This window comes from Ipomoea nil, unplaced genomic scaffold, assembly GCF_001879475.1.
Source record: "Ipomoea nil cultivar Tokyo-kokei standard unplaced genomic scaffold, Asagao_1.1 scaffold2826, whole genome shotgun sequence".
Lineage (NCBI taxonomy): Eukaryota > Viridiplantae > Streptophyta > Magnoliopsida > Solanales > Convolvulaceae > Ipomoea > Ipomoea nil.
In genome coordinates, this window is record NW_017619254.1 from 3,670,277 (window position 1) to 3,697,920 (window position 27,644).

The 27,644-nt window shown below is 35.4% G+C and overlaps 6 protein-coding genes across 11 annotated transcripts; 4 read left to right on the forward strand and 2 right to left on the reverse strand.

The window, feature by feature from the left end:
• Positions 1-841: 841 nt before the first annotated feature.
• Positions 842-3,655, reverse strand: LOC109158675. Of its 2 annotated transcripts, none has more exons than XM_019306567.1 (4): positions 3,457-3,655; positions 1,565-2,850; positions 1,444-1,486; positions 842-1,404 (listed from the first exon to the last, which is right to left on the reverse strand). In XM_019306567.1, the coding sequence occupies exons 2-4, from the start codon at positions 2,843-2,845 to the stop codon at positions 1,052-1,054; spliced, it is 1,677 nt and encodes a 558-aa protein (XP_019162112.1). In that variant the 5' UTR covers positions 2,846-2,850; positions 3,457-3,655; the 3' UTR covers positions 842-1,051. The 2 variants fall into 2 exon arrangements, with proteins under 2 accessions (XP_019162112.1, XP_019162113.1); XM_019306568.1 differs by having other exon boundaries at positions 842-1,401; positions 1,441-1,486.
• Positions 3,656-5,000: 1,345 nt separating this feature from the next.
• LOC109158661 (short-chain type dehydrogenase/reductase-like) lies at positions 5,001-5,969 on the forward strand. The gene has a single exon (XM_019306554.1). The coding sequence runs from the start codon at positions 5,045-5,047 to the stop codon at positions 5,834-5,836; it is 792 nt and encodes a 263-aa protein (XP_019162099.1). The 5' UTR covers positions 5,001-5,044; the 3' UTR covers positions 5,837-5,969.
• Positions 5,970-10,288: 4,319 nt separating this feature from the next.
• LOC109159307 (short-chain type dehydrogenase/reductase-like) lies at positions 10,289-11,316 on the forward strand. 2 transcript variants are annotated; one of them, XM_019307425.1, is made up of 2 exons: positions 10,289-10,792; positions 10,838-11,316. In XM_019307425.1, exons 1-2 carry the CDS (start codon positions 10,371-10,373, stop codon positions 11,190-11,192), a joined length of 777 nt encoding a protein of 258 aa, XP_019162970.1. In that variant the 5' UTR covers positions 10,289-10,370; the 3' UTR covers positions 11,193-11,316. The 2 variants fall into 2 exon arrangements, with proteins under 2 accessions (XP_019162970.1, XP_019162969.1); XM_019307424.1 differs by having other exon boundaries at positions 10,290-11,316.
• Positions 11,317-14,351: 3,035 nt separating this feature from the next.
• LOC109158932 (TATA-box-binding protein-like) lies at positions 14,352-17,674 on the forward strand. Of its 2 annotated transcripts, XM_019306855.1 has the most exons (10): positions 14,352-14,450; positions 14,702-14,907; positions 15,838-15,925; positions 16,040-16,111; positions 16,242-16,292; positions 16,541-16,585; positions 16,694-16,786; positions 16,891-16,992; positions 17,070-17,143; positions 17,250-17,674. In XM_019306855.1, coding segments are annotated over exons 2-10 (609 nt in total). In that variant the 5' UTR covers positions 14,352-14,450; positions 14,702-14,824; the 3' UTR covers positions 17,251-17,674. The 2 variants fall into 2 exon arrangements, with proteins under 2 accessions (XP_019162400.1, XP_019162401.1); XM_019306856.1 differs by lacking the exon at positions 14,352-14,450 and having other exon boundaries at positions 14,472-14,907.
• A 1,817-nt stretch (positions 17,675-19,491) lies between these two features.
• Positions 19,492-22,551, forward strand: LOC109158929. The gene is made up of 7 exons (XM_019306851.1): positions 19,492-20,161; positions 20,861-20,915; positions 21,250-21,324; positions 21,482-21,573; positions 21,720-21,801; positions 21,990-22,073; positions 22,161-22,551. The coding sequence occupies exons 1-7, from the start codon at positions 19,761-19,763 to the stop codon at positions 22,284-22,286; spliced, it is 915 nt and encodes a 304-aa protein (XP_019162396.1). The 5' UTR covers positions 19,492-19,760; the 3' UTR covers positions 22,287-22,551.
• A 326-nt stretch (positions 22,552-22,877) lies between these two features.
• On the reverse strand, positions 22,878-26,774 carry LOC109158930 (serine/threonine-protein phosphatase 4 regulatory subunit 2-B). 3 transcript variants are annotated; one of them, XM_019306854.1, is made up of 7 exons: positions 26,618-26,774; positions 26,419-26,502; positions 25,685-25,733; positions 25,464-25,560; positions 24,126-24,178; positions 23,976-24,038; positions 22,878-23,534 (listed from the first exon to the last, which is right to left on the reverse strand). In XM_019306854.1, the coding sequence occupies exons 2-7, from the start codon at positions 26,493-26,495 to the stop codon at positions 23,256-23,258; spliced, it is 618 nt and encodes a 205-aa protein (XP_019162399.1). In that variant the 5' UTR covers positions 26,496-26,502; positions 26,618-26,774; the 3' UTR covers positions 22,878-23,255. The 3 variants fall into 3 exon arrangements, with proteins under 3 accessions (XP_019162399.1, XP_019162398.1, XP_019162397.1); XM_019306853.1 differs by having other exon boundaries at positions 26,419-26,505; XM_019306852.1 differs by having other exon boundaries at positions 26,419-26,510.
• Positions 26,775-27,644: the final 870 nt, after the last annotated feature.

The window sequence follows — 27,644 nt, forward strand, 5'->3', positions numbered from 1 at the left end:
CCGAAACAAAGGGCAACCAGGTGCTCAACTTTAGTTCATCACCTCTCATCATGCACCAGTCAGCATCATCATATATATATATATATATATATATATATATATATATATATATATATATATATATATATATATTGTCTTCCAAAAATAATAATAATTCAACTAATCATTAATCAAACTTTTAATAGTGACTCTAAAAACGTATACATAATGGGGTAAATATTTTTAATTTTTAATTTTTGGTTTAGTTTTCCTTATGAAACTATGAATGAACACTAATTCATTGAAAAAAATACTAGGAATAGAGACAGACACAAAACTTAATTAGTTGGCATGAAAAGTTTGTAATCAAGTCCAATGAATCCAACCATGTACCTGCTGGGCTGCGCCGACAGTGCAATGTATGTTAAACAACAATTGTTATAACACATGCATATAATATGTTAATTAGATATTGTCTCTGTATACTATAATTAACATATTATGTGCATTCAATTTATTTATAGTCACATCGGTTAAATGCATACCCATAATATATTAACTGTAGATACATAATCTAAATGTTATTTTAGATCGGGTCCACAAATTTGTCGTTAACCAAAGCATATTCCCAATTCCATCGGGGATAATTTGTCCATTTTTTTTTTTTTTGAGACATAAAGTTTGACTCTGGAAGTGATTCAATTTGAATTCAATATATGCTTATTGTGATGATGTTTGTGTAGAATTTGGTGGTAGCTATATCAATGCAGCACCAAAGCTGAAATCTGATGATTAGCATAGCTTTGATTTACCATCAGAATGTGTGTTTAAAATGAAACTGACCCTAGCCGGCAAAGAACGATAAGGAGATAAACCAACCTAAGTTGCCCATAGCTGTTTTGTACTTGTCAGAATGACATAGTTGCATGTGATTTGTGATGCTGAAACCTGAATGTTTTTGGAGAAGCAAAAGTGGACAGATTGAGAAAACATCCTAATCAAAGTACAGAACAGCTTCCAACTCTCATGGTGCAACAAAAATCCAATTCTAAGTTCTAGCATACCACAAAATTTAGGTGGGTACGAGGTTGTAAAACCCATCTTGATCCTCATCCCACAACAAAAATGCAAGAATGGAAAGCACAGCAACTAAAACCCCACAGATCATTTTGCATTTTGAAGTCTGTTGAGTATACGCACCTTCAGATTTTGTCTTACTTTCAGGTTCAGCCTTGGTGAAGCATTGAGATTCAGTATCAGCCAACGCATCTTCTGTCGAAGAAGATGTTGATTCTGAGCTTCGATGAGCCTGTTCGCTTTCAACAGATGATTTTATTTCCCCGTTTTCCCTGTACCTCCTAGGGGACTCCAATTTGCACGAAGAAGGACGAGTGTTCTTTCCAAGAAAATCCAAGCTGCTATGATCTATGTCCTGAACCGAACAAATGAGGTTTCTTGGAGCTGTAAAGATTGCTAAATTTTCAGGTTTAATATGAGAGCGTGACCTCTGCAAAACGAAAATAGTCATTATAACAATGCAAGGCCCATTCTCACATACTCATACTACATTGCAAAAAAACGATACCTGTGGACTGGGAGTTCTGTTCCTGACAAATCCATTTCGACCATTTCCTGGAAAATACCCTGCAAATAGATCACTATAGTCACCGTGATTGGTAGTAAGCTCATCTTGTTCAGAGTTCTGAATGGCAATTTGGCGGGCAACTTGTGACAAAATTTCTTCTTTAAGGGCGCCATTTCCACACCTTCTCCAAAGTCTCCTCTTCACACTCTTTTGATCACTACCCAAATCTCGAGAGATCAAACTGGTTGAATTTGAGGAGTCGAGTATAGGATCAAACGAAAGAAGTGAATCAGCAGTCTCTGATTCGGGTGATGTAGTTATAGGTGACTGATCATCGGATTCACACAAATTTGAGCCATTGGTTGGCTCGATGCCCTTTTCCAAATTTGAGCCTTTCTCACAACATATTCTTTTAGCCAATTGAAGTGCTTCAAATGCTGCTCCTCTGACAAATTGCATCTTATCTGATTGACACATCACCAGGTGTTCAATAACCATTCCCAGCTCAGAAAATATGCTTCTGGGGTCCAAACACCTCATCAGGGAGGTGATCATAAGAATGGCTAACAAACGTTTTTGAGAATTTCCCTCCCCATTCCCACATTTCAGAACACGTAATCCAGATCGTATCAACAATCTGGCATAGGCTTCAACAAGTAACCTATTGTGTTTAGCCAAAGACATTACGAGGGCCATGTGGGGACCCGCCTGAGCATGCTTTTCCAATGCCCCAGAAACAGTTCGGCAGACCTCATTCACTATCTCATTTGAAGCAAACCGCCAATTGTCTGTCTCTACAAGAGCCTTCAAGCATAGAGCAGCTCCCGACGATAAGCCCTCCTGAGTGGCCAAAAGACAATCTGAAAGGGGCTTAGCAAGAGAGTGAATGATATACCGCTTCTTCTCTTCTGAAGTTGTGGGGTCCATCCCGTACCTAGCAATAGCTGGCACCACTTTCGAGCAAGCCTGGTGAAGAGCAAACGACCCTGCACTCGATCTCAAGGTCTTGATGATGGTGGCCATGATGTTATCAATCTGAGGGAGGATTTTCGGTCCATGGACACGAGCAAGAACCTCATAAAGCGAGATTGTGCATTCACCAGATGAAGTACCCGTCTCCTTGGTCTCAGAAACCTTGGCAAGAAAGAGGGGGATCGCCTTGCTATCCAACTCTCCCACATATGACTTCAAAGCTTTAATGGCTGATTTTCTACTATCTGCATCCTTGTCAAGATTCTCCAACTCTTTCCTAAGTATAGGGCTAAGACTTCTTCCCATCATTTACCCTAATCACACCACAATAAATTTCAACCAAAGACCACCATTATCATAAACCACATTTTCTTGTACTCAAATTCAGTTAGTACTATCCCTTAACCCTATGTCAAATCATTTCTAAACAGCCCGCATAGGCAGTTTAGTTGGTTCCTGGAATCCTGGATAGTAGATTGTGGATAAAGACACATGATCGAACCTTGGTAGCCGCAGTGTGGGACCCACAACCAATGTGGTGAGCTCGCACTGACCCCTCCAACCTAATTGACTGCTGAGTCACTGCGATTTATGAGAGAATTTCGTCTTTTATGGGTAAGATCATTTCTAAACAACCATAACTGGGTATTTCACCAACAAAATTCCCATTCCATTCACTAAGAGTTTGCAATGAAATCAGATCAGCATTAGTAAAACTTCGCCAAATACAACACACCCACTCATAAAATAAATGGGAAGATTCAAAAATTCTGCAAGTTCAGATGCATATATGGAAGTTCGGGTGTTCGTTCATAAGCAATCGCTACTAAACAAGATTTCTTTAAAGCTAGACTCTTCAAATCTGCAAAAAACTTGAACTAAACATGGGAATTGGCTAAAAAAAAAGAGCTTCAACATACCTTTAACCTTTGCGTATCAGTGATGAACCCTTCACCATCTCAAGCTTCAACCTCCGGATTCTTGGTTCATCGTCTAAGAATAGCTCATGAATTACCAAAAACTCGTGCCTTAACTAAAATAGTCCTCGAAAATGGGAAAATGGAGATTCTGAAAAGGGAAAGAAATCAAATTGTATTAAAGATTTTATGACAGTGGGGCTATAGAATGGATTGAGCTTCCGCATTTTCGGGCAAGAATTTCTGTCTCACTGTCTTCCCTTTGATCAAATTGGAGGGTACCCTTCAATTTTAATTCTTTCTCCTTAATTCCACCGCTATCCTCACCTTACTGTTTTTTCTCCAAAGAAGAAGAAGATGTTCTCTGTGGAAATCAAATCCCCACTCGGCTCGGAAGTACTGACTTTACATCAAAATATATATCACTTCAGCTAGCCTCATCGAACTATCTCCAAATATTTATGACCTTATGGGTTATTATACATGCGAATTTACCCACCTTTTAAGTTGTGGTGGCAGGTTTTCATCCAAATATTTTATTTGTTACTTCATTCATTTTTTCTTTATTTTGTTTGGTTTAATTGAATAATTCTCTTTGACAAACATATACAAATCCTTAAAATTTGGTGAAAAAACACAAGCATTTACGTCTTATGGCAATTATATATTGTTCAAACTTTTAAAATATAGTAAAAAAAACACAAATATTTATGTTTTGTAACAATTATATCGAATTATGTATAGAAATAATTAAAACTTCTAAACTTTGACAAATTATTATAAAATATTTGTATTTTGTAACATTTATAATTTACAACCCATGAACAAATCAAATTTCACCTGAATTACTTGAGTTTGTGCATAAATTATTTTAAAAAAAATTAATGTAACATTACTTTAAAAAAACCATAATGTATGAAAATATATACTTTAAACAAGTAAAAGTTCAAAAATAAACTATGTAAACACATATTTTACGATATAAAAGTGCATTTATGTAAAGTATTGATGATTTTATTAGGACCGAGCCCACCATAAAGTTTTGAACATGGAGTATTATTCAATCAAAAATACTAGATGTACTCTCAATTTGTACTCTTATTTGTGTTCAAATTTGATTGGAGGGAGGAAAAAAAAAAAAGAAAGATAAACATCATGGGCACTACTAAATTAAGCAATATCAAGGCATGCAATGTCAATAAAGAGTGTAAAATAGGAGTATATGTAGAATTACCCTTATTCAATGCAATCCAAACGGTCGAGTGTCATATATGCGTATCCGAGTTATTCTTAAATGTTACTCTTAAATGTGGCGGGGAGTACTTTCTTCAAGTCTCAATACAAATGTCTACATCAAAATATATGTAGAGTAGAAAAGGGGTACACATAGTATTTTAATGTGTATCAGTCATCACTCATGAGTCATTTGATAAAGTCAACTACATGCACGTTGCCATCTTAATTGAGTAGTGATGTGAGCAATGAGGTGGCTTCTCTCTCCCGCCGGCCGCCACCCTATATATCCGCCTTCACGTTCTGCTACTACCCTGCAATAAAGTTCTCATACATTTTCCTTGTCATTTAGCCGACAATGGCCGAGGGAGGAAGCAGCGCCGCCGTCCAGCAGCCCTTTCCACTCCAAGATCGGGTAGCCATCGTCACCGGTTCGTCTCGGGGAATAGGCAGAGCCATTGCTCTCCATTTGGCGTCACTCGGCGCCAAGGTAGTAGTCAATTACACCTCCAACTCAGCCCAAGCCGATACAGTTGTCTCCCAAATAAATTCAAATTCACTGCAAGCCATAGCCGTCAAAGCCGACGTCTCCGACCCGGCTCAGGTGAAATCCCTCTTCGACGCGGCTGAGTCGGCGTTCAACTCGCCGGTCCACATCCTGGTCAACTCCGCCGGCGTGGCCGATCCCAAGTACCCTAGGATCGTCGACACCCCGGTCGAGGATTTCGATAGGATCTTCAACATCAACACGCGCGGCGCGTTCGTTTGCTGCAAGGAAGCGGCGAGCAGGATCACGCGCGGCGGCGGAGGGAGGATCATCTGCCTCTCCACCTCGACGGTGGGGGCGTTGTTGCCCGGATACGCTACGTACACGGCGTCAAAGGCGGCGGTGGAGGTGATGGTGAAGATATTGGCCAAAGAACTGAAGGGGACAAAGATCACGGCCAACATCGTGGCGCCTGGGCCGGTGGCGACGGAGTTGTTCTTCGAGGGGAAGACGGAGGAGATGATAAAAAGGCTTATGGATTTAACGCCGTTAGGGAGACTGGGGCAGACGGATGACATAACTCCGGTGGTTGCGTTATTGGCGGGTGACAGTGGTGAGTGGATCAACGGACAGGTTATTCGGGTTAACGGTGGCTTTGTGTGATCAACCCTGTAGACAAAATCTTTTTTTTTTTTTTTTTTCCATGCGACAATTTTTTTTTTTTTTTTTGGTAACTAAATAAATGTACGGATCCGCTAAGAACTTTTTATAGTCAAATGGTAGGGACTTTTTATAATACGTTCTTGTTCAAATTTGCCTTGTGAGTTTAAAAAAAAAAAAAAAAATTGCCTTGTGCCCGTATGCTATGTGATGGCCCCACATATATATTTGCTGGGTAATTTTAAATAGTTAACATGATAATTTAAAATAGTTTGTAACAAGTTAATGCAATGATATGTCATATTAAAATTTAAGAGCAATCTTATTAGAGGTTTTTAAAGGGTATTTTTCAGATCTAAAAACTTAAGCATGAATTGTGAGGGAAGTGATGGGGTGTGAACCCCGTGGGCTCGGGGCCCAAGAAGAAAAGAGATAAAGCCCAGACAAAGAAGGGAAGCCCAAGAAGAAAATGGAGCAAGACCAAAAGAGATACGAGCCAAACCGAGGAGTCGGTTGGGCCAGGAGTCGGCCCGACCCGGAGGTCGGCACGGGTAGAGGGTCGGACTAACTAGCCGTTATTCCTAATTATCTACCCTTAAAAGTCCTATTTATCTACCTCATCCATAACCCCCAAATAAAGGCTACCTATTAAGTCTCCCACTTATTACCCCACTAATAACCAAGTTAATACCTATTAACTACCCTACTAAATGGTCCAACGGACACTTTTGGGGATGGACTAGCTATAAAAGGAGGAGAAGACAAGAAGAAATGGGGGATCCACTCATTCACCTACACACATGGGAGGACTCTCCCAAATATTATCCTCCCACTCACCATCCTTTCTCTCATAGAATACTACACCACTCTCCCAAGAGAAGGCAATTTCACATACACAACAAGAAGGTTATCAAGAAGACTCCATTCTACCAAAAAGAGCATACTCCATCTCTATATACAAAATAGCCATACAACATGTACAAAGACACCTACAAAATACATAGTGGAATTAGGCTTGGCACCGCCCAAAAAGGCTCGTGGTTTTCACCTTTCGGTTTCCACGTAAAAATCATCGAGTCATATTTCTTCTATTTTAGTAGCCTTATTATGAAAGGTGAATCCACCAACCACAGGTTGTGTTGGACCTCCTTGGGCCCGAAAACCCAAAAACCAACAGGAAGAGTTTTTAGTGGTTTTTATTAGTGCAAATAAGATTTTTTTTTTTTTTTTTTGGACTCATTAGAATTGATGAAACGCAAGCTGTGTCACAGGTATGCGTTGGGCGCATGAATATAATGGCATTAAATTTTTACTCTTTTTTTTTCTTCTATTTTTTCTCTTTTCTCCCCCTTCTCTTTCCTATTTGGTATTGTAAAACTTTCAAAAAATCAACACTATTGACGTTGCTCTAAAGAGTCACATTCTATTTTATAAAGAGTAAAAAACTTAAATTCAAGATATGATTTTATAGTTTGATAAATATATCTTTAATTAAAACAAAAACTTATAAAATTGTATACATTGATGATGAATTCAAACTCTTACGCTGACCTGGCTAACTGATAATGAAGCTAGAGGTATAGGTACCGGCGCATGAGTCTTACAAGTCAAAAGTGGCATATTGTATGGTGCATGCTTAGAAGATATTAAAAGAGTCTACAATAGTGACATATTGTAACCGAGTAATAAATAAAGATACAAAAGTTTATTTTATAAATAAAAGGAATAAGGGTCAAATAGGCAACTGAACTACACACTAAGTTGCAATTAGGCCATTGAACTCAAAAAAAAAAAAAGTGTAATTGATTCCTGAACTACACAAATTCATGCAATTAGGTCTAAAATGACTTGTTTACTTGATACTTTGCTGACGTGGAGGTTGTGGATTTTTTAAATAATTTTTAAATTAATTTTAAACAAAAAATTAATTTAAAAACCGTCTCCATGGCAGGGAAACGAAGGGACCTTCGTCTCCATGGCAGGAGACGAAGGTCTTCGTCCCTTAGGAGACGATTTCGTCTCCGGCCGTTCTGTTTTTTTTTAATTAATTAATTTTTTGTTTAAAATTAATTTAAAAATTATTTTTAAAATTCGCAACCTACCTAGCAGGTAAACAGGTCATTTTAGACCTAATTGCATGAATTTGTGCAGTTCAGGTACCTAATTGTATCTTTTTTTAGTTTAATGGCCTAATTGTAATTTGGTGTGCAGTTCAGTGGCCTATTTGACCCTTATTCCTAAATAAAATTTTAAATTTGTTAATAAACACCTGCAATTTTCTTTCACCTCCCTATCTCCCCTCTAAGTCAGCCTCTCTCTTTCATGGTTCCATCTAAGCGGTAAAATAATTTATCACAAGACCAATGAGTGAGTCTCATCAACGTTAGTATGAAATCAACTTATCAAAATAAAGGGACTCCTTGTACATAGTAAATAAATATATAAGAGCATCTGGAGTGGACAATTCTATATTTTATCTTAAGGAAAAAAACTTCCAAAATCACTCTTGAATCTTGACTATAAAATAGAGTTAATTATCAAAATGGTCTCTTGACTATAGCGAAATTACCAATTTGGTCCATGACTATTTTTTTGACCAATTAAGTCCCTCAACGTTAAAATTCTTAACCAATTTGGTTCTCCGTTTGTTTGACCGTTAGTCAACCGTTAACTTGGGACCAAATTGGTAATTCGCTATAGTCAAGGGATCATTTTGATAATTAACTTTAAAGGTGGGCAATTCGATTAAGTTTTCTCGAACTAAACTGTACCAAACTAGTTAGATTGGGTAAAATATACTGAACAACCGAACGGTAATAGATTCTTGTATACTAAACGATTCGGTAAAACTCGAACCGAATTGAATTGTTCGGTAAAAATCGAACCGAATACTGTTTGAACTTTGGATTACTATTTTGTTATATATTATACTTTGGATATGGACTATGTAAACCCCATAACACATAATATAGAACTTTTGATAACAAACCATAAAGAAATCAAATAAAACATTTACAAGAGATACCCGTAAGAATATGAGTTGAACGGCAAAGCAAGCAGCAAGGGACTTGGATTTAATTTTTATTTATTTATTTATTTATTATTATTATTATAAAAAAATCAAACGATATTCGGTTCAGTTCAATTTTTTACCGAACAATTCGGATCGGTTCGGATCGGTTTTTTATCGAACCGTTTGGTATACAAGAATCCAATACCGTTCGATTGTTCGGTATATTACCGAACTAAACTAGTTCGGCTCGGTTCGGTTCGAGAAAACTAAACCAAATTGTCCATTCTTAAAGTTAATTACCAAAATGGTCCATTGACTATAGCGAAATTACCAATTTGGTCCCAAGTTAAAGGTCAAACAAACGGAGGACCAAATTGGTTAAAATTTTTAAAGTTGAGGGACTTAATTGGTTTAAAAAATAGCCAAGGACCAAATTGGTAATTTCGCTATAGTCAAGGGACCATTTTGGTAATTAACTCCTATAAAATATGACCCAAAAAAAAAACATGTCACATCAACTGTTGGTTTTTGGGTTTTCAGGCCCAGGGAGGTCCAACACAACCTCGGTCGGTGGATTCACCTTTCACATGCGGCTTATAGAAAAATAAATAGAACGAATATAACTCAATGCTTTTTGTACGTGGAAACCGAAAGGAAAACCACGGGCCTTTTTGGGCGGTGCCAAGCCTAACTCCACTATGCATTTTGTAGGTATCTTTGTACATATTGTAGAGCTATTTTCTACATGTAGTATGAGAATATTGTGTAGGGAAGGAGCTATACTTTGTATATAGAGATGGAGTATGCTTCTTTGTGGTAGAATGGAGTCTTCTTGATAATCTTCTTGTTGTGTATATGAATTGCCTTCTCTTGGGAGAGTGGTGTAGGAAGATTGTATGTATGAATGAATGAGGTCTTATCTTAAAGGAGAAAGAGTAGTGAGTGGGAGAATAGTACTTGGGAGAGTCCTCCCACATGTAGATGAATGAGTGCCTCCCTCCTTGTGCTCTTCTTCTCCTTTTTATAGCTAGCTCATCCCCCAAAAGTGTCTGTTGGACCATTAGTAGGGTATTGATGGGTGATAATTAGGGAGTTATGGGTATTAAGTTGGTTGATAAAGTGTCTGACGGCTAGTTAGTAAGTAGGGTGTGGGGGGCCCTTAGGGTTGGGGTTCAGTCATTTGGAATAATGATTAGGTAATAATAGGGTAGTAAATAGGTTTTATGGGTGATAATGTAAGAATAACGACTAGTTAAATCGACCCCCTACCTGTGCCGACCTTCGGGTCGAGCCGACTCCTGGGTCCCGAGCCATAGAGAGTACGAAATAAGAGTATAAATTGGGAGTACATGTAGAACTAGTGGACTCTTATCAATATATACAGGCCTACACGATCTTATCCGTGGCATTCCGTGCCAAAATGCTCTTTATAACTTATTATATTATATTCTGCAATTATTGCCAAATTTCCCATTTTATTCCTATTTCCATTATCAATTAGGTCTGCCGCCGCCGCCGATTCTCATGGCCGAAGGAAGCAGCGTGGTCAAGCAGTCAAGCCCAGCCTTGCCGTTAAAAGATCGAGTTGCCATCGTCACGGGCTCGTCGCGAGGAATCGGCAAAGCCATTGCCTTCCATTTGGCTTCGCTTGGTGCTAAACTCGTCGTCAATTACACCACCAACCCAGATCTGGCGAACGCCGTCGTCTCCCAACTCAATTCAGCGGCGTCTGCGGCCGATGGCGGTGCCAATTCGCCGCGGGCAATCGCCGTAAGAGCCGATGTCTCCGACCCAGTCCAAGTGAAGTCCCTCTTCGACGCGGCCGAGTCGGCTTTCAACTCGCCAGTCCACATTCTGGTCAACTCAGCCGGCGTTCTGGATTCCAAGTACCCTTCCGTCGCCGACACCGCGATCGAGGATTTCGATAAGACCTTTAACATCAACACGCGCGGCGCGTTCATCTGTTGCAAGGAAGCTGCCAACAGGATAAAGCGCGGCGGCGGCGGGAGGATTATCTGCCTCACTTCCTCCACGGCGGTGGCGCTGAGGCCTGGCTTCGGGGCGTACGCGGCCTCGAAAGCGGCGGTAGAAGCGATGGTGAAGGTTCTGGCTAAAGAGCTCAAAGGGACGGGGATCACCGCCAACTGCGTGGCGCCGGGGCCGGTGGCGACAGAGATGTTCTTCGAGGGGAAATCGGAGGAGGTAATACAGAGGGTAATAGACGAGAACCCCATGGGTAGACTTGGGACGACGGAGGACATAGCTCCGGTGGTTGCGTTCTTGGCCGGTGACGGCGGCGAGTGGGTCAACGGGCAGACTATTCGAGTCAATGGTGGCTATGTGTAGTAGAAGAGAAGGAAGGAAATTTTACAAGGCCTTTGGCTGGAAAGATGAAATTATGGTAGAAATGAATTTGTAATTTTATGAAGTAGAAAAAGAATAAGGTGAAATTAAAGTGAAATTTGTTATTACAAAATAATAATAATAATAATAATAATAATAATAATAATAATAATATATTATTATTATTATATTATTATATTTAGGTGAATTTATGGTGATGTTTTGTAACTGATCTTTCATGTAATATATATAGAATTAAATTCACTTTTGGTCCCACGACTTTTGAGTTCTTATCACTTTTGGTATATAATTTTAAATTTTTTTAATATTGGTGCCTAACTTTGTTATTTTTATCAGTTTTGGTCTTTTCAGCCAAATTGACGGTAAAATATTTTCGAATTTTATATTTTATGGGCAAAATCGTCATCACATGGAAAGATCTTCAATATTTAAACAAAAGAAAAATCATATTAAGAGGAAAAGAAGAGTTTTCCAATGCTCGAAACTATAAATCCCATAGATCTGTCTGGTTTCTGCTCATCTTCCCCATTATTCTCATCATCAAACACCTATAGATATGATTTTACGGTGATTTTGTTTAGATACTGAAGATGTTTCCTTGGGATGACGATTTTACCCCTAACAATATAAAATTCAGCAACATTTAGCTGTCAATTTGGCCGAAAGGACCAAAATTGATAAAAATAACAAAGTTATGCACCAAAATTAAAAAAATTTAAAGTTGTGCACCAAAAGTGATAGAACATCAAAAGTTGTGGGACCAAAAGTGAAATTAATTCATATATATACTAGTAATTCACCCGCGCGATGCACGAAAAAAATTATGTTATTATAAATATAAATAAAAAATAAAAAAACTAAAATATTTTAAATTATTTAATATAAAAATATTTTTGAGCTTCCATTGATCAAGTATTTATTATTTTTATAGAATACAAAATTACAATTATAATTATAATTATAATTATAATTTTGTATGGTTAATATAATCTCTAATTATATGCATATTCAAATAAATTTATAGAGAAAATTTACATAATTACATTGATTTATTCTTAATTGTATTTCATCTATATTATAATTTTCACAATACGAACAATAACTAAGATAATTACATTTGGAAAGCAAATTTTAAATTTTATAGGTGTAAATTTAAACTCTAATTGAACACATTTTTTATATGATTAAATAATATATAGCTATTTTATTTTTCAAAAGTATATTTTTTATATGATTATATAATATATAATTATTTTATTTTTTAAATGTTGTGCTTTTTTTTTTTTAATAATAAAGGATGTTGTTGCATTAATTGTAACATTAAATATTTCCCAAACCATATAGCTTTATTATATAAAGGATTTGTTAATGATAATGATATTGAGTGGGGTTTCTCTATTATTCATCTTTGCCGATTATTCTTTGCAATTTCTTTTTCCCTGTTAATTATACTGATACTATCTATCTTGCAAATTCACCAGTTAAGAACTAATAGACACAATATTACAACATGTTACGATTAATTGACATAATAATTATTAAACATGCATTATGAATATGTTAGAGTGTATTAAAAAAAAAAATACAATATAAAATTTATGAATTTGGTCAATTAATTAAAATCGTGATGAATTTTGTCAATTAATTAGAATTGCGCATTGTGTATTGATAAAACAGTACATCTAATTTATAGTATATATTCAACACATATGATAAACTATGCCCATTATCATTGTCTTTTAGGGGAAGGATGATTTGGTTATATTTTTAAGGTGCACTGCGTCAAGGCACTAAAATTTCAGTGAAACACACTAGGGTCTAGGTGACTATATCAAATAATAAATTCATCAAATCAAAAAATTATTTATAGTCGAAGTGACAACAAGATGAAGCATGGATCACGCCAAAAATTTGTGTTGCAAAAACTATGCTTAGGGTACTATTCAGTGACGGTACGCTCCTCTAAAATTGTCATTGCACCAGTTAATTCAATATTTATGCCATAAGTTAGTTATGCATTATTGAAATTTTTGATAATCTTGCATTAATATACACTAGGATACAGTACAGAATGATATTTTGATAAATTCTGAAACACTAATTTCAAAATACATATTGAGTATCAGACTATTCGCACAATATGCCTGTGATAACTTGTTCGATAATAAAATTCAATACCAATTCAAATTGTGAACATTCAATATGTAAATGGTAAACATTCAGTATATAAATTATGTATTTTAAATCTGGGTCCATGGTATAACTGTGGCACGTCACTAAAAAGGGAAGATATGAGGATTTTGAACACAATAATATCGGCAAATTATATCGTGCACTGCGGTGCATAATCGATTATACACCACGCATCAAAACGACGTCGTTTTGTTTAATTAAAAGAAACGGCATCTGTTTCCCGCCGTTCCGCACCCTTTCGCAAAAAGTAACTCTCTTATTCAGGTTCATTTTGTATACACTGCAGTTTCAGTTCAACAGAAATACAATTTAATTTCGATATAACTATAGTTTCATTCGATATTTATAGACTCAAATATGTGAAAATGTTATTTAATTTTATTTTATATAAACTATAGTTTTATTAAAACACAACTACATGATTATTTTGATATAATTACAACTTCATTGTACAATATACACTCAAATATGTGAAATATTATTCAGTTTCATTTTATATCCACTGCAGTTTCATTTCACTACAACTACAGTATCATTTTGATATAACTGCAGTTTCATTTGATAATATAAAATAATACGTGAGGCAGTGTCAATTTAAATATACTGTAGTGTCTGTTGGTAATTAACATACAAAAAAATACGTATTCCGTTAACACTAACGGTGCATCGTTTCTTTACTTAAAGAAACAGTGCCGTTTTGATCGCGGTACATGTGCACCGCGGTTCACAATATAACGACTAAATAATATCAGCCCAGGCCCAACAAACACTCAAACAGGCCATAATCCAAAGTTTTATAACATACATCAGCTCATGTCATAAACGACACATAAACGACACCGCAAACCCATCACATGTGGCAACTGGCAATAGCCGGTTAGAAGTTTCCTAGACCGGCTAGAAGTCGGCTTAACCAGTCACTCACTATAAATACCCCATTGGGAGTACAAAAGTCTTCCCCTTCTCATCCATCGCGTATATATTTTTCTCTTCGATCGCTTCTCTCGGACCTCTTCCCTCTCTCGATCTCCACCATCTCCACCCAGGGTACATATACACTTACGTTTATATATGGATCCATATACTATATATATATGTATCCGACATCTATAAAAGGGTTACTTTTTCAAAGGCTTTGGCGCTCAAACATCGATTTTCCCTGATTTTCTTTGTAGACTTAACTGGATTTCATCTGATTTGTTTGTAAATTTGTGTCTTAGAGAAATTTTTTATTTTGTAAAATATTTCTTGCAATCTGATGATACATAGTTAATGTTATCGGATCTCTTTTTGTGTAGTTGAATCCTGTTCTTGAATTGGTGTCCTGATCGGAAACCCTAATTGAACTTGTTTTGAGATTTGAGCTAAATTATTGAATTTAGCTGAAAAGAAACCACATATAAGGTAGGGGCTGTGTGTCAATGGCGGCTAATCAGGAGGGAATGGAAGGGAGCCAGCCAGTGGATCTTTCTAAGCACCCGTCTGGAATTGTGCCAACCCTCCAGTAAGTCTTCTCATATAAACAAATTAAACAAATTATTGATACCGAGCATTAAAATTGAGTCTGATTTCTTATTTAAGAACAATGCCCCAAGTTTATTGGTTCTCCAAGTACTTTTTCGAGACCAAGGAAAATGTGTTGTTCTATTACTTCATCTTTTTCAAGGGTCAGTTGCATGTTTGCAAATTGCAGAGTAGGTTTTTCTATTACTTCACCTTGGGTCAGTTTCCAAGGGGTTTTTTCCCTCTCTCTTTCTGTGTGTGAGACCTTGGAATGAGTTTTGGTAATGGACCTTTTTCAGTTGATCATCTTATCTCATGGGACAAAGAATATTTTATTTTAATTTATTTTTTGATAAGAAATAAATAGATTGAGTGAAGGATGTGCAATGAAAGAATGCAAGAAAGGGAAAAAACAATTGTGCATATGCTGCTAGATGGATTGAGAAATGTGGGTGTACTAAGTTGCTAGAACAAAGATTTTGTAGTGGAGTAACTTACAATGTGCTGAATTCTTAAAAAAATTAAACTTAAAATACAAGGACTAAGAGAGGCTATTATGGGCTACGACTTGTGACCTCAGTTGACATAGGTTACATACTTCACTTTGCAACTGGCCACTGATCGTGACAGTTGTATGTTGCCAGTGGCAAGACCTAAGTGACTACTGACTTAAGTAGTCACCGACTAAAGTGACTTCACTATGTAACAATGGTCTAAGGCTACCGCGTTCACTATTGTTAACATAACCTAAATGGTATTAATGTATAGCCTTTACAAGGGCACTTGTCAAGAAAACACTTTAAAAATTGCTACGCTTTAAGAAGTTGATAGGGCATCCCTGACAAGGTGGTCAGGTTGTAGATACTGTAATGTACTGCATGTATTTATTATGATGCTAATGTGATATCTGTCTATGGCTTACTTCCTGCAGGAATATTGTCTCAACTGTCAACTTGGACTGTAAATTAGATCTTAAATCTATTGCATTGCAAGCTCGCAATGCTGAATATAATCCAAAGGTACTCAATATATAGAAGTTCATGCTTATTTAATTATTATTTGATCATTTCTTAACTTTAGTTGTTCCATTTATTTTGATTGTTTCTTCTTGTTGATGTTTTCCAAATGATCAGCGTTTTGCTGCGGTTATCATGAGGATAAGGGATCCAAAAACTACAGCTTTGATCTTTGCATCTGGAAAGATGGTAAATTTTCTTCGATCTCACTTTCTTTATTGAGCTTTTTTTTTTTTATTTTTTTATTTTTTTATTTTTATATATATATATACTTCTCAAATCTTTAGTTATTCCAATCTTTTTTGCTGTTTGGATTTAGGTTTGCACTGGAGCAAAGAGTGAAGAACAATCTAGGCTTGCAGCTAGGAAGGTATGTGATAATAGAGTGATGGGTGAAACTGGATTATTAATCTGAAAAGAGTGATGGGTGAAACTGGATTATTAATCTGAAAATTTATTAGCTGTCATTCGATTATACAAACTTGATTTAAGAAAGCTAGTAGATCTCATGCATAAATCAGAAATGCTCTTTTAAAAAAAAATATTGGATTCCAAAATTTTCAGCATGTTGTGAACTTCACTATTCAACTTGTCTTGTGTTTTTCTTGTGTCTTTCAGTATGCTCGTATCATCCAGAAGCTTGGGTTCCCCGCAAAATTTAAGGTACTTGTCTCTTTTTCTCAGAATTATGAATTTAAATTCACATCACCTTAATTCAAAGCATGTATTCACATGGCTTTATGACATTTTGTGTATTCAATTTTTTCGTAGGATTTCAAGATTCAGAATATCGTTGGCTCTTGTGATGTGAAATTCCCCATCAGACTTGAAGGTTTGGCCTATTCTCATGGTGCCTTTTCAAGTGTAAGCATCAGAATTTGTAATCCAACCAATGCCTTACTACATATTCTTTAAATGGAATCTTTATTTGTTGCAGTTATGTGATCTAGTGTTTTATATTCACGCAGTATGAGCCGGAACTGTTTCCAGGTTTAATCTACCGAATGAAGCAACCTAAAATTGTGCTTCTCATATTTGTGTCTGGAAAGATAGTCCTCACAGGAGCGAAGGTAAATCATTATTTTCCTTGCCATGAAGTTTTAACGTTAGTCCAACTTCCAACACCGCATGTCATCCTATACTTTAGGTACGAGAAGAGACATACACGGCTTTCGAGAACATTTACCCTGTCCTTACGGAGTTCAGGAAAAACCAGCAATGGTATGCCTATACCCTCTCACAAGCTTTTATATTCCTTTTAATAGGTTGACTGACATCTTTGTTTAACCGATAATTGATATGTTCAAAACAAAACAAAAAAAAAAAGAAATTGTAGATGTCCATTTATGGGAATTATGATGGGCATGGTGGAAACTTGAACACTGGATACTGGTGCGTGCACACAAAGTGATGGGGCTTCAAACCTTGATCACATAATCTGATAAATGTGAATTGTGATTTTCTTGTACGCAATTACCAATTGGTTTGTCTGATCCTGGGAGATGTTGCAAGGCCACATGGCACGTGCAGTCCATTTTTGGATTTTTTTTTTTTGGTCTTTTTTCTTTGTTATTAGTAAAAGAAGATCTTTCCCTACACATTTGTAAGAACAGAAGCTTTCAATCTTCTATTTCTTTTCTTTTTATCAGTAAAGGTAGCTGTCTTTCCTTGTGGTTCTCGACTTAAAGATAACCAAATGTATGATGGAGAATTATAAATATTTTACTTTATTTTATTTTAATTTGGACATAAGAACACAAACCTTTTTAAGCTCAAGGATGACAATGTTTTACAAATTAGTTTGGTGTTGTTTTACATAAGTATGAATGCTAATTGGACGGTTTGAATCATATTTCTAAATTCACTACCGGGTGAGATTTTTAAACATCCACCTCTTATACATGCGCGATAATGTAAATATCCACTTCAATTAATTATAATTGATTGTTAAAATTATTTACAATATTCTCTAATTTTGAATAAGTCCATAAAGTTGGACTAAAATGTTAAAATTAATGTTACTATTATATGTGTGTGGGCGACTGGACGTATATATACATACAAACTTGATGTATTCAATTTTTCATATGTCGATCGGGACTCCGTATTTTTATTTTTTTTTTTCATTTATAAGGTTATTTCTAAACATTTTTACAATACTCTTTTAAAAAATCTTTCATTTTTAAAAGTGTTTTTATTTTCACATCATATTATAATATAATAATGAAATACTAAATAATTTTTTTAAAAAATTGAAAAGGTTGTTGGATGACAGCTTAAATGTAAGATTGCAAGTTTATACCAAGTGAAAACTTGCAATCAACATAAGCTTGTTTTAAGTTTTTAAAAATTTAAAAATACAAAAAAATAAAAATAAAAATGTAAAGTCATCTTGCAAGAATGCATGGCATCAAATTTGTGATATAGGTGGAATATTCTCCTCTTGTCCAATAAGTGAACCTTACTTGTGATATTGTATCACTGTTCCAAACTTATTTTAAAAGATCAGTTTAGCAATAGAACTTTTAAATACGTGATTTAGTCCCTCGACAATTAAGATTTCATCACTTTGATTCTCGACTTCTAAACTTGCTCAATTTCATTTTCAACTATGTAATTTTTAACCAAAATGGTCCTAATAAGGACTATTTTGGTTTGGAAAAATGACTATTTTAGATAAAAATTGCATAATTGGGGATTAAATTGAGTAACTTTGGAAGTGTAATACCAAAGTGGTGAAATCTTAATAGTCGATTGACCAAATAGAGTATTTACTCATTTAAGTATTAATCAACACTTGTCAATAGCCTTGTAGTCGAATGGCATGAAGTGACTTTCTTAAATAGAATGTTATTAGTTCAAGCCTTAATCAACACGTACTGGACTTTGTAAAATAGTCTAAATCGTTACCCAACCATACTTTTAATGTAATTTCTAAATATATAAATTTTGTATACTAAACTATACTCCCTTTGTCTTACTTACTATTCATGGGTCGAACCAACTCTTTTTTGTGTTTAATAGTACTTTTAATGTAGTTTCTAAATATATAAATTTTGTATACTAATACTAAACTATACTCCCTTTGTCCTACTTACTATTAATTGGTCGAACCAATTCTCTTTTGTGTTTAATAGTACTTTTAATGTAGTTTCTAAATATATAAATTTTGTATACTAATACTAAACTATACTCCCTCTGTCCTACTTACTATTAATTGGTTGAACCAATTCTCTTTTGTGTTTAATAGTACTTTTAATGTAATTTCTAAATATATAAATTTTGTATACTAATAATAAACTTAATATTATTAAAAATTAGATTAAAAATAACTTTGATCAAACCTCGTTAACCGAACTAGACACATAAAATTGGACGGAAGAAGTAACTTTTTTTAACCTTTTAAATTTCCAAAAAAAATCAAACTTTTCTCCTAGCAAATGGCGTGTTGATGTATTTCCAATTAACGAGGGAGGACTTGAGATTAGTTGGTCACATGTTAAAATGGGTGGAGGGGCAAACGTGTAATTTTAGGCTGTGAACACAGATACTTCTAGCTCCAACTGTGGAATATTTGGGGGGAACGTGTGGTGAGAGATCACTGCTTTTTCTTGAAGAAATTCAACAAAAAAAAAAATAAATAAAAAAAAATCAAAATTATAACAATAAATCAGTAATCCGTTCTGCTTTGCTTTGCTTTGCTTTGTAATAATATATTCCTCAGGAAGAAGACAACACAATCAACCGTTCCAACAAAGAAGTAACGATCATCCCTAAAGGCTAAAGCTCTGTGTGAAGAAGAAGCAAAAATATCACTTTGATCCTTCGGAGTTGGGACATGGCGCAGTTCACAGTGAGGGGCCGCTTAAAGCCTCTGTTAAACGGCGACGCCTTCGAATTCAACAAGTCTCCGTCCTCCTCCTCCTCGTCGCCGCCGTCGCGCCGCCGGTTCAAAGCTTCCGGCGGCGGATTCAGTGCCGCTGCGGCGGTGACGTCTTCATTTCCTCTTCAACTTCAAGAGCTCAGACTCAGGTTTAGTGGTCCCGGCAGGATTACTAGAGTGTACGCTAATGCCTCATCTCCGTCGTCGTCGCTCGGCAAATCCAAGGAGTTACATTCGAATCCTGTGCCGGACGGCGGCGAAGACGACTTCTTTGAGGAGATCATGGACGAGGTTTCGGAGATCCAGAGGGACGAGCTGTCTTCCTTCAGAGGTTTAGTGTTGGACCTTGCTTACAGGTGTAAATTTGTTTCTTTTAATGTTTCTATTTTTTTCTATAATTATCTTACAAGGAATATATATAATCAAAGACTGCAAATGATCTTCTGTACTAGTATCATGAATGAATTGTGTGTATAATATTATATATATATTTAGATATAACTATTTTGATGAAAATTTTAAAACAGTTATTTACAAAGAATATGTATATAACAATACTAAAATATACTCATATCCTTGTATATCATGTTAGGAATTCAAACATTATTGTACACACAACTAATGTGATCAGTTTGTCAGGTTAGCTAACTAAAGGCTAATCTCGAATAGGACCAAAGACTTTGGTCCTGTTTGGTAACATAGTCAGTTAATTTTGACTTATTTGATCACTATTAGTTGTTTGACTTGGTTAAACAATCAATATGAGTGTTCGATTAATTAGCTTTTTTTGTAACAGCTTATTGCTCCAAAATGTTAAAATTCAAACGATAAGCTTTTTGAGATAGTCATTTTACATGTAATTAGTTATCCACTAACAACTAATTTACGAAACACTTTTATACAATCAGCTAATGCTATCAATTAGTGAAACCCACTAACCCAATTAGCTAACAGCTATTTACCAAACATCCATTTTTGTTTCTGTGCTATTATAGATCTTTGTATAACTGTTTTGGAGTTGGCAGAACTTATATATTTTTCGAAACATCATGCAGACCTGTCAATGTTGTCTGCTGGAAGCGAGCTATTTGTTTAGAGTTTATGGAGAAGGTCAGACAATTTTGCTTTCTTGTTTCTTTATTGTTCTTACACTCTCTCTATCTATGCGTTTCTTATGGAGAAGATGATGCAAACTTGTATATGAATCCACAGGTTTATAGAACCAGACAATACTTTGTTTTACAAATTATAGTACTATACCTAGGAATGAGGATAGATGTTTAACTCTGAACTTTAGAATCCATATCCTTTGTCTCTTTCTCAGTATCTTAATATTGGTTTGGGAGCACATTTTAGTATCAAGTCGTGCTTGGTTTATTATTTAAACAGAACATCTATTGGACTCACGATTATCTCTAAAACTCCCTTGATTGTCGTTTTGCAGGCAGATGTTTTGGAGTATTATGACCAAACTGTGAACTCTCCGAGTGGTTCCTTCTATATACCTGCTGTGCTAAGGGTACAGATATCGCGAGTGCATCAATTGCATTGGAAATTCATTTTTTTTTCATTGTTATAAATTGGCACCCGAGTTTCTTATTTGTGTGCTTCTTTGTTCTATTCCTTTCTATATATGTAGACTTGCTGTTGATCCTATGCTCCATATATTCTTCCAGGTTCCTCATTTACTTCAGGTTGTCAAAAGGAGAAGAGTCAAGAGGGCACTTAGTCGTAAGAATATCTTTTATCGGGACAACTTTACGTGTCAGTAAGTGCTTTGTCAATGGATGGATACCATATATACAGTGTTCTCAAATGGTGCTGTGCTTCTTGTATGTGATGGTTCCAAGGGGGGATTATAGTTGTGACTGTTTCATTTTAGCAATGTTCTAATGTTCTTTTTTGCGACTACAGATATTGTTCTTCTCGTGAGAACTTGACTATTGACCATGTTGTGTCAGTTGCACGAGGTGGGGAATGGACCTGGGAAAATCTGGTAAGATGACCTTGAAACTGTCCATTTTTTCGTATCATCTGCTTGGTGGAACTATTTGTAAAAACGGAACTTGTGATGGCTGAGTATGGATAACTAACGTCTGGCATGCTTATCATAGAAAGTGCAGAAATTTTAGACATTAAACCAATTATTAGTACCAATGAAAATTTCCATTTACCTTTCACCAGGTGACTGCTTGTGCGAGATGCAATTCAAGAAAAGGGCAAAAGACACTAGAAGAAGCAAATATGAAGCTGATGAGTGTCCCTAAGGTATTGTTGTATTAGTCGCGCAATCAGATATTTCAGACCAACATTGAACAATCTTCGATCCATTTCTTCGTTTTGGTGATATTGTAGGCTCCCAAGGAGTATGACCTAGTTGCCATACCGTTAACCGCGGCGGCTATAAAGATGTTGGAGAAGAGGAAGGGGACTCCTGAAGAATGGAGGCAGTATCTCTCAATGCCATCTTCAGCACCCTGATATACATACATACAACAAGGGTGTCCCCTGCAGCCTGTAAATTCTGCCCCTCTTGCTACTTGCTAAAAATGGTAAAGCTAAAGCTAAAGCAGTAGTCTTACTGGGAGAAGAAACCCACATTTGCTCTATCCCTGCAAGCATCCCCTTGATGCTGTTATTGTTTCTAAGCCTGTGTATAACAATTGCTCATATGCTGTATCATAAACCTCTCTTTGAATGACTGGTATAACAAGTCAATTTCACTAATGTTAAAATCCTGTGTCAATCAATTGACAACCAGGAACATAATGTCGTTAAATACAATGACATTTCGATCTTTTATATACAAAGTGGGATAACCCGCTATATATATATATATATATATATATATATATATATAAAGCGGTTCAAGTGCGGAGATAGTTCCAGGTGAAAAATGGGATGAGATCTGAACCATAAATCTAGATCAATGGCTCAAATCAATGAAATTTAAAATAAATAAATAAAAAACACGCCTCAGAAAATGTGAGTTATAATTAGACTTTTAGGAATAATTATTAGTACTTGTTTTAGGCAAAATCCAAAATAGCTAATTCAATAATGGAACTTCTATTAAGACTAGAAATAGAACACACTCATACAAGCATACCATTAGTCCATTACATACAATTTCAATACATCCCACTCATGATTTGAGCTAACATAAATCTGAGGTTAAAGATCACAAGGAAGCAGAGCCTAAAAACCATCTTGGCAACATTGAGAATAAACTTTTAAGGGAAAATGAATATTTGGGATCTCATACAACTTCAATATAGCCATGATACATGCTAACATCCATGAAACGAGCGGCTATACGGCACATGGATTTGTTCCACTTGGGAATGAGACCAGAAATCCAGTTTTTTCCTGCTTGCTAAAGTAGGCTGGAGTTGCAAGCTTTGATGAAAATGAGCTGATACTAATTTATAACAATACCCAGCATGGAAACTATGAATCTCCAGGTGGTTCAGCAATAGTAGAATTTGTTTCAGATCTGACCATCTCTTCTAAAGTTTCCATGTCAATTGTCATACCATCATCAACAATTTCAGCCCCCTCGACCTCACCCATTATTTCATCAGGATCTTGACCCGTAGGTGTAATGCCATTTGGTACTGAATTTGACGGTTGCTGGGATCCCTCGGGTTCTGTATCCACTTCAGCTGCTTCTAGCATCGTAGCAGATGGATCAGCAGATATGGTCAATGTAGATGTAACCAACAAATTCTGCAATGAGGTGAAGATGCATTATATAACACCAGAAATGTGGTCTAAGCAAACAAAATTAAACCCCTGAATAAATTTGGAAAGAATCGTAATTTTATGTTATTCCAAGAAAAATATATTTGCCAGCAAGATTTTGATTTACAACATCTACCGTAACTACTCTGTGCCTATGTGGTGATAATTCAAAGACACTAAACTTTGTCAGATTTTTGGTCTTTGATTTTTTATTTTATTTTTAATGGAGTACATATTATAACCCGGGCCGGATCCATCAGAAACCTAATTGAGACTCCTCAATTAACCAGATGAGAAGTTTGGCATTGACCAGCTTCAAAACTTTATATGACTCTACAATATCGCTGAAAAAGTTCCACTTCTCAAATGGAATTTTTAAAGCTGGAAAGTGTTGAATAAATGTGCAAAACAAATTCAAGATCAGACCTTTTCTAGTGCCAATGCAAGCTTTGAGAGCTTCGAGTAAATGTTTCGTGCATCCAACAAAATCTGCTCAATACCAGAAGCAATGGGTAAAGGACAAAAATATTAAACAAATAGAAAGATATACAGAAGGTAGAAAATATGTTAACACACCTCACACAGCCTTTGTAATGTAAATGGTGGACCATCAACAAAGCTAATAAGAGCTGCAAAAGCAAGTCCAGAATGAATTTAGTTTAACTGTGAAAACAGAGCAAAAGGGTTAAAAATTTTAACTTCACACTTGAAGCATGAAAACAAGGTGTTAAAAAAAAAAAGGCTAGATGCTGCGACCAAATTGTTCTCAGCCAGATTTTAGAGTAGTTCAAGTAATTCTATTCAGAAGTTCTATTTTTTAATACCATCCCACAATAAACTGCTCCTCTTTCCCACCATAAGTCCTGATGCCCTAAGGTAAACTTCCACCACTATCCATGGTAAAAATGTCAGATCTATGTCTATTCATCATTTCATCCAGATATAAAGTCGCCCTAAAACTAGGGGTGAGCAAAAAAACGATGACTTATAACTGAACCACCCGAAAAGTTCGGTTAGGTTATTGGTTTTATAGTTCAAAAATTTTAAGTTATTTCGGTCATCAATTTTCTTGATGAAAAGCGATGACTGACCGAAAACCGATGCTTAAACAAGTAAAAAAAACTAGTAATTTTGTAATATATTTTAACTTAATATTATTGTTTTAAAGTGCTTATTGCTACCTTTGGGCTTTGGTACAAGAGAGAATGAGCATGTTTCTAGAAGATAAAATTTCTAAAGTTTAAACTTGGATATTTGATTTTGAAATTTGCAAGTGGCTTTATTGTAGTAACTAGTAATGTGTTTTAGTGTTTAAATTTTGAGTTTAGACTAAATTTTTTAAGAAATTACAAGCATTTAGTTTATTAAGTTCGGTTAAAAATAACCAACCAAAAAAGTTCGGTTTTGATCGGTTCGGTTATGAGAAGAAGCTCAGTTATTTCGGTCAGTTATACTGTTATAGTGTATTAGTGTATTAAAAAAAAAAAAAAAATCAGTTATTAACCAAAAACTGACCGACGCTCACCCCTACCTAAGAGAAACATTTACATAGTTGAAAAACTATTGTGGAAAGCAATAACAAGATAACAACAGATATGGCACTCAATTACATGGACTGTGTTACATAAATATATATTTTTTAATCTCAGCCCATGTTGTTTCCCAAGCTTAGGCAAAGGATGAGGGTTGTAATGTGTTGACATTGAACATAAAAAATTTGCAATCTCAATTTCAGAGACATAGCTGGCTGCAATTAGAATGCTGTTAATGCTTAGTTGGGCTATTTTACCTCAAAGAAACATGACAAAGATATAGCAGTATTTAAAGTGTTTGAAGCCTGGGAATGGCTATCAGACAATACTAGCAGGAACTCATACAAAGAAAAAAAAAAATGAAAGGTATGACTGGAAGTACCATCATCCAACCTTTTCGCCAAATCTGGGAAGGGCTCTCCTAATGAAGAAATTTGCAGTTCATTGGTCATTTTTGCCTCAGGATAGTCTTCCAGGACCTTATCATAAGATACAAAATCATGTAAACATACAAAGGAAAGTAAAGAATATATTCTATTTAAGTTTAAGATGAAGTAGGAAATCAACTGCCATATGCTGTCAGTCCAGTATACCATCACATACCTGCTTAAGATGGAAGGATAGAATACTCTTCAGCTTATCCCAATCATGCCTGATAGGAAAATGTTCACAATGATTTACAAGGAAGACTATTATAATTTATGGCAGACACAAAAAATGACAAGAGCCATGGCATTGGAAAATCCAAGTCAACAATGTGGTAATTGCAGACTGCACACACACACACACACAGAAGTCCAAGAAGTCATACATGAGCCAAACCTTAATTGCAGAACTTAGATAGGGTAGATTGTTTTTCCCTATTTTGACTATAGACATAGACTACATCTAAACTGAGAATCTTTTCGCATAACTATTCATTATTTTCAAAACATTATCAACCATCAGACTCCTACAAGCTTTCTGGATTATATATACTTCATCATTGAATGCCTTTGCTTAATGCCCAGCTAATAGTATGGATGAAGAACTAGACTTAAAAACCAGGCAATTAACAGTCAGATAACAATTTACTATTTCTTCATTACAGGAAACAGAAAAGGACCAGATTATTATGTTACAGGATTCTGATTAATCCTACGACTGCCAATTCATCAGTTTCCATAACTCCACACACACAGAAACCACTTAATGCAAATGGAACCACTTGAATAGTGGCAAAAAAGTTAACATTTAAAGAACACACTGTAAATGTGCTTATAAAACCTATTGAAGCAAAAGACAGGAAATATAAACTTCAAAGAGAAACAAATAAACAAACAAACAAAAAAGCATACCAAAACTTGCCAGTAGCTGCTATTGCTTCCAGCAGGCGTATACGTTCTTCGATAGAAATTTCTTGCTGGTTTGCCATTCTTCCGCTGCGGTTCTACACCACAGTCAAATAAAAAGTTCAAGTATGGTACCGGAAAAACCATAAAACCATATACATAATCGAAAGTGTATCATATAAAAGAGAGAGAGAATGCAGATTGCCTTAACAGGACGGAAGAAGGTGACCGATTGATGAATACGAGAGGACCGGAAGAACCCTAATTGAGTACTCAAGCGGGTCTGGTTCACAATAGCACTGACTGGACCCAATGCCCTTGTGGCTTGTGCCCCGAAAGTTCAAAACGACCCGTTTGACAGTAATTACATTATACCTTCTTATATATTTGGTACTTCTTCAAAATATATATATATATATATATATTTGGTATGACAAGACATCTCCTGAATTTTTGTCCGATGAGACATGTCCGGTCAAAATAAAAAAGGGAAAATACTTAGTGTACTCCTATTTTAAACTCTCAATTTGTATTTTCTCTCACATGTTTTTGATGTAGACATTTTTCTGTGGATCCACATGATGAAAATAATCAATCCTGAATTACCACTTCAGGGAGTATAAATGAGGGAGTAGAATTTTGGGAGTCTATGTAGTAGAACTCATAAAAAAGAAATGGGTCAAATAGGTTATGAAATTAGACATCAAAATTCAATTAGGCCATTAAACTTAAAAAATATAAAATTATGTCTCTAAATTAATCAATTTCATACAATTAGTTCAATTTGAAGATTTTTCAAGTTTCTAATAGGTCACTCAAAATTTAAAATAATTATTTAAAATTAATTAAAAAAAAAATCACTGCCATGTCGGAGATGAAAGTATATCATGCAAGATTATATATGAGAAGTTCATACATAAGTAATTTAATGTCAAATTTGTTTATTTAAATATGCAACTCATAATATATGAATACAATGTAATATATGAGATTCATTATAATTGTTACTAAACTTTTTTTTTAAATAGTAATCAAGTATTTTTGTTGCAAATGGTTCTAATATATTTAATGAATGCACACATATACAATATCAGTGAATGAATCAACGGTACTAGTCCTTTAGGTGTTTTGCTCAGTGTTCATTTAGTTCAACAATTATTGTTGAATAAATTATTATGGATAAATAAATTCCTAATTATAAGAAATTTAGATGAAGTAGTAAAAATTTAAAT

What these genes read in the sequence shown, in the direction of transcription:
- LOC109158932 (XM_019306855.1), top strand. Translation starts at nt 14,825, where the DNA reads ATGGCGGCTAATCAGGAGGGAATGGAAGGGAGCCAGCCAGTGGATCTT. An exon ending in CTCATGGTGCCTTTTCAAGT is followed by an intron (nt 16,787 to 16,890) that starts GTAAGCATCAGA and finishes ATATTCACGCAG; the next exon opens with TATGAGCCGGAACTGTTTCC. An exon ending in TAGTCCTCACAGGAGCGAAG is followed by an intron (nt 16,993 to 17,069) that starts GTAAATCATTAT and finishes CCTATACTTTAG; the next exon opens with GTACGAGAAGAGACATACAC.
- LOC109158929 (XM_019306851.1), top strand. Translation starts at nt 19,761, where the DNA reads ATGGCGCAGTTCACAGTGAGGGGCCGCTTAAAGCCTCTGTTAAACGGC. An exon ending in GTGTTGGACCTTGCTTACAG is followed by an intron (nt 20,162 to 20,860) that starts GTGTAAATTTGT and finishes AACATCATGCAG; the next exon opens with ACCTGTCAATGTTGTCTGCT. An exon ending in CGGGACAACTTTACGTGTCA is followed by an intron (nt 21,574 to 21,719) that starts GTAAGTGCTTTG and finishes TTGCGACTACAG; the next exon opens with ATATTGTTCTTCTCGTGAGA.
- LOC109158675 (XM_019306567.1), bottom strand. Translation starts at nt 2,845, where the DNA reads ATGATGGGAAGAAGTCTTAGCCCTATACTTAGGAAAGAGTTGGAGAAT. An exon ending in ACAGAACTCCCAGTCCACAG is followed by an intron (nt 1,487 to 1,564) that starts GTATCGTTTTTT and finishes TTCGTTTTGCAG; the next exon opens with AGGTCACGCTCTCATATTAA. An exon ending in TGAAAATTTAGCAATCTTTA is followed by an intron (nt 1,405 to 1,443) that starts CAGCTCCAAGAA and finishes TTCAGGACATAG; the next exon opens with ATCATAGCAGCTTGGATTTT.
- LOC109159307 (XM_019307424.1), top strand. Translation starts at nt 10,371, where the DNA reads ATGGCCGAAGGAAGCAGCGTGGTCAAGCAGTCAAGCCCAGCCTTGCCG.
- LOC109158930 (XM_019306854.1), bottom strand. Translation starts at nt 26,495, where the DNA reads ATGGCAAACCAGCAAGAAATTTCTATCGAAGAACGTATACGCCTGCTG. An exon ending in CATTACAAAGGCTGTGTGAG is followed by an intron (nt 24,039 to 24,125) that starts GTGTGTTAACAT and finishes GGTATTGAGCAG; the next exon opens with ATTTTGTTGGATGCACGAAA. An exon ending in TTGCATTGGCACTAGAAAAG is followed by an intron (nt 23,535 to 23,975) that starts GTCTGATCTTGA and finishes ACCTCATTGCAG; the next exon opens with AATTTGTTGGTTACATCTAC.
- LOC109158661 (XM_019306554.1), top strand. Translation starts at nt 5,045, where the DNA reads ATGGCCGAGGGAGGAAGCAGCGCCGCCGTCCAGCAGCCCTTTCCACTC.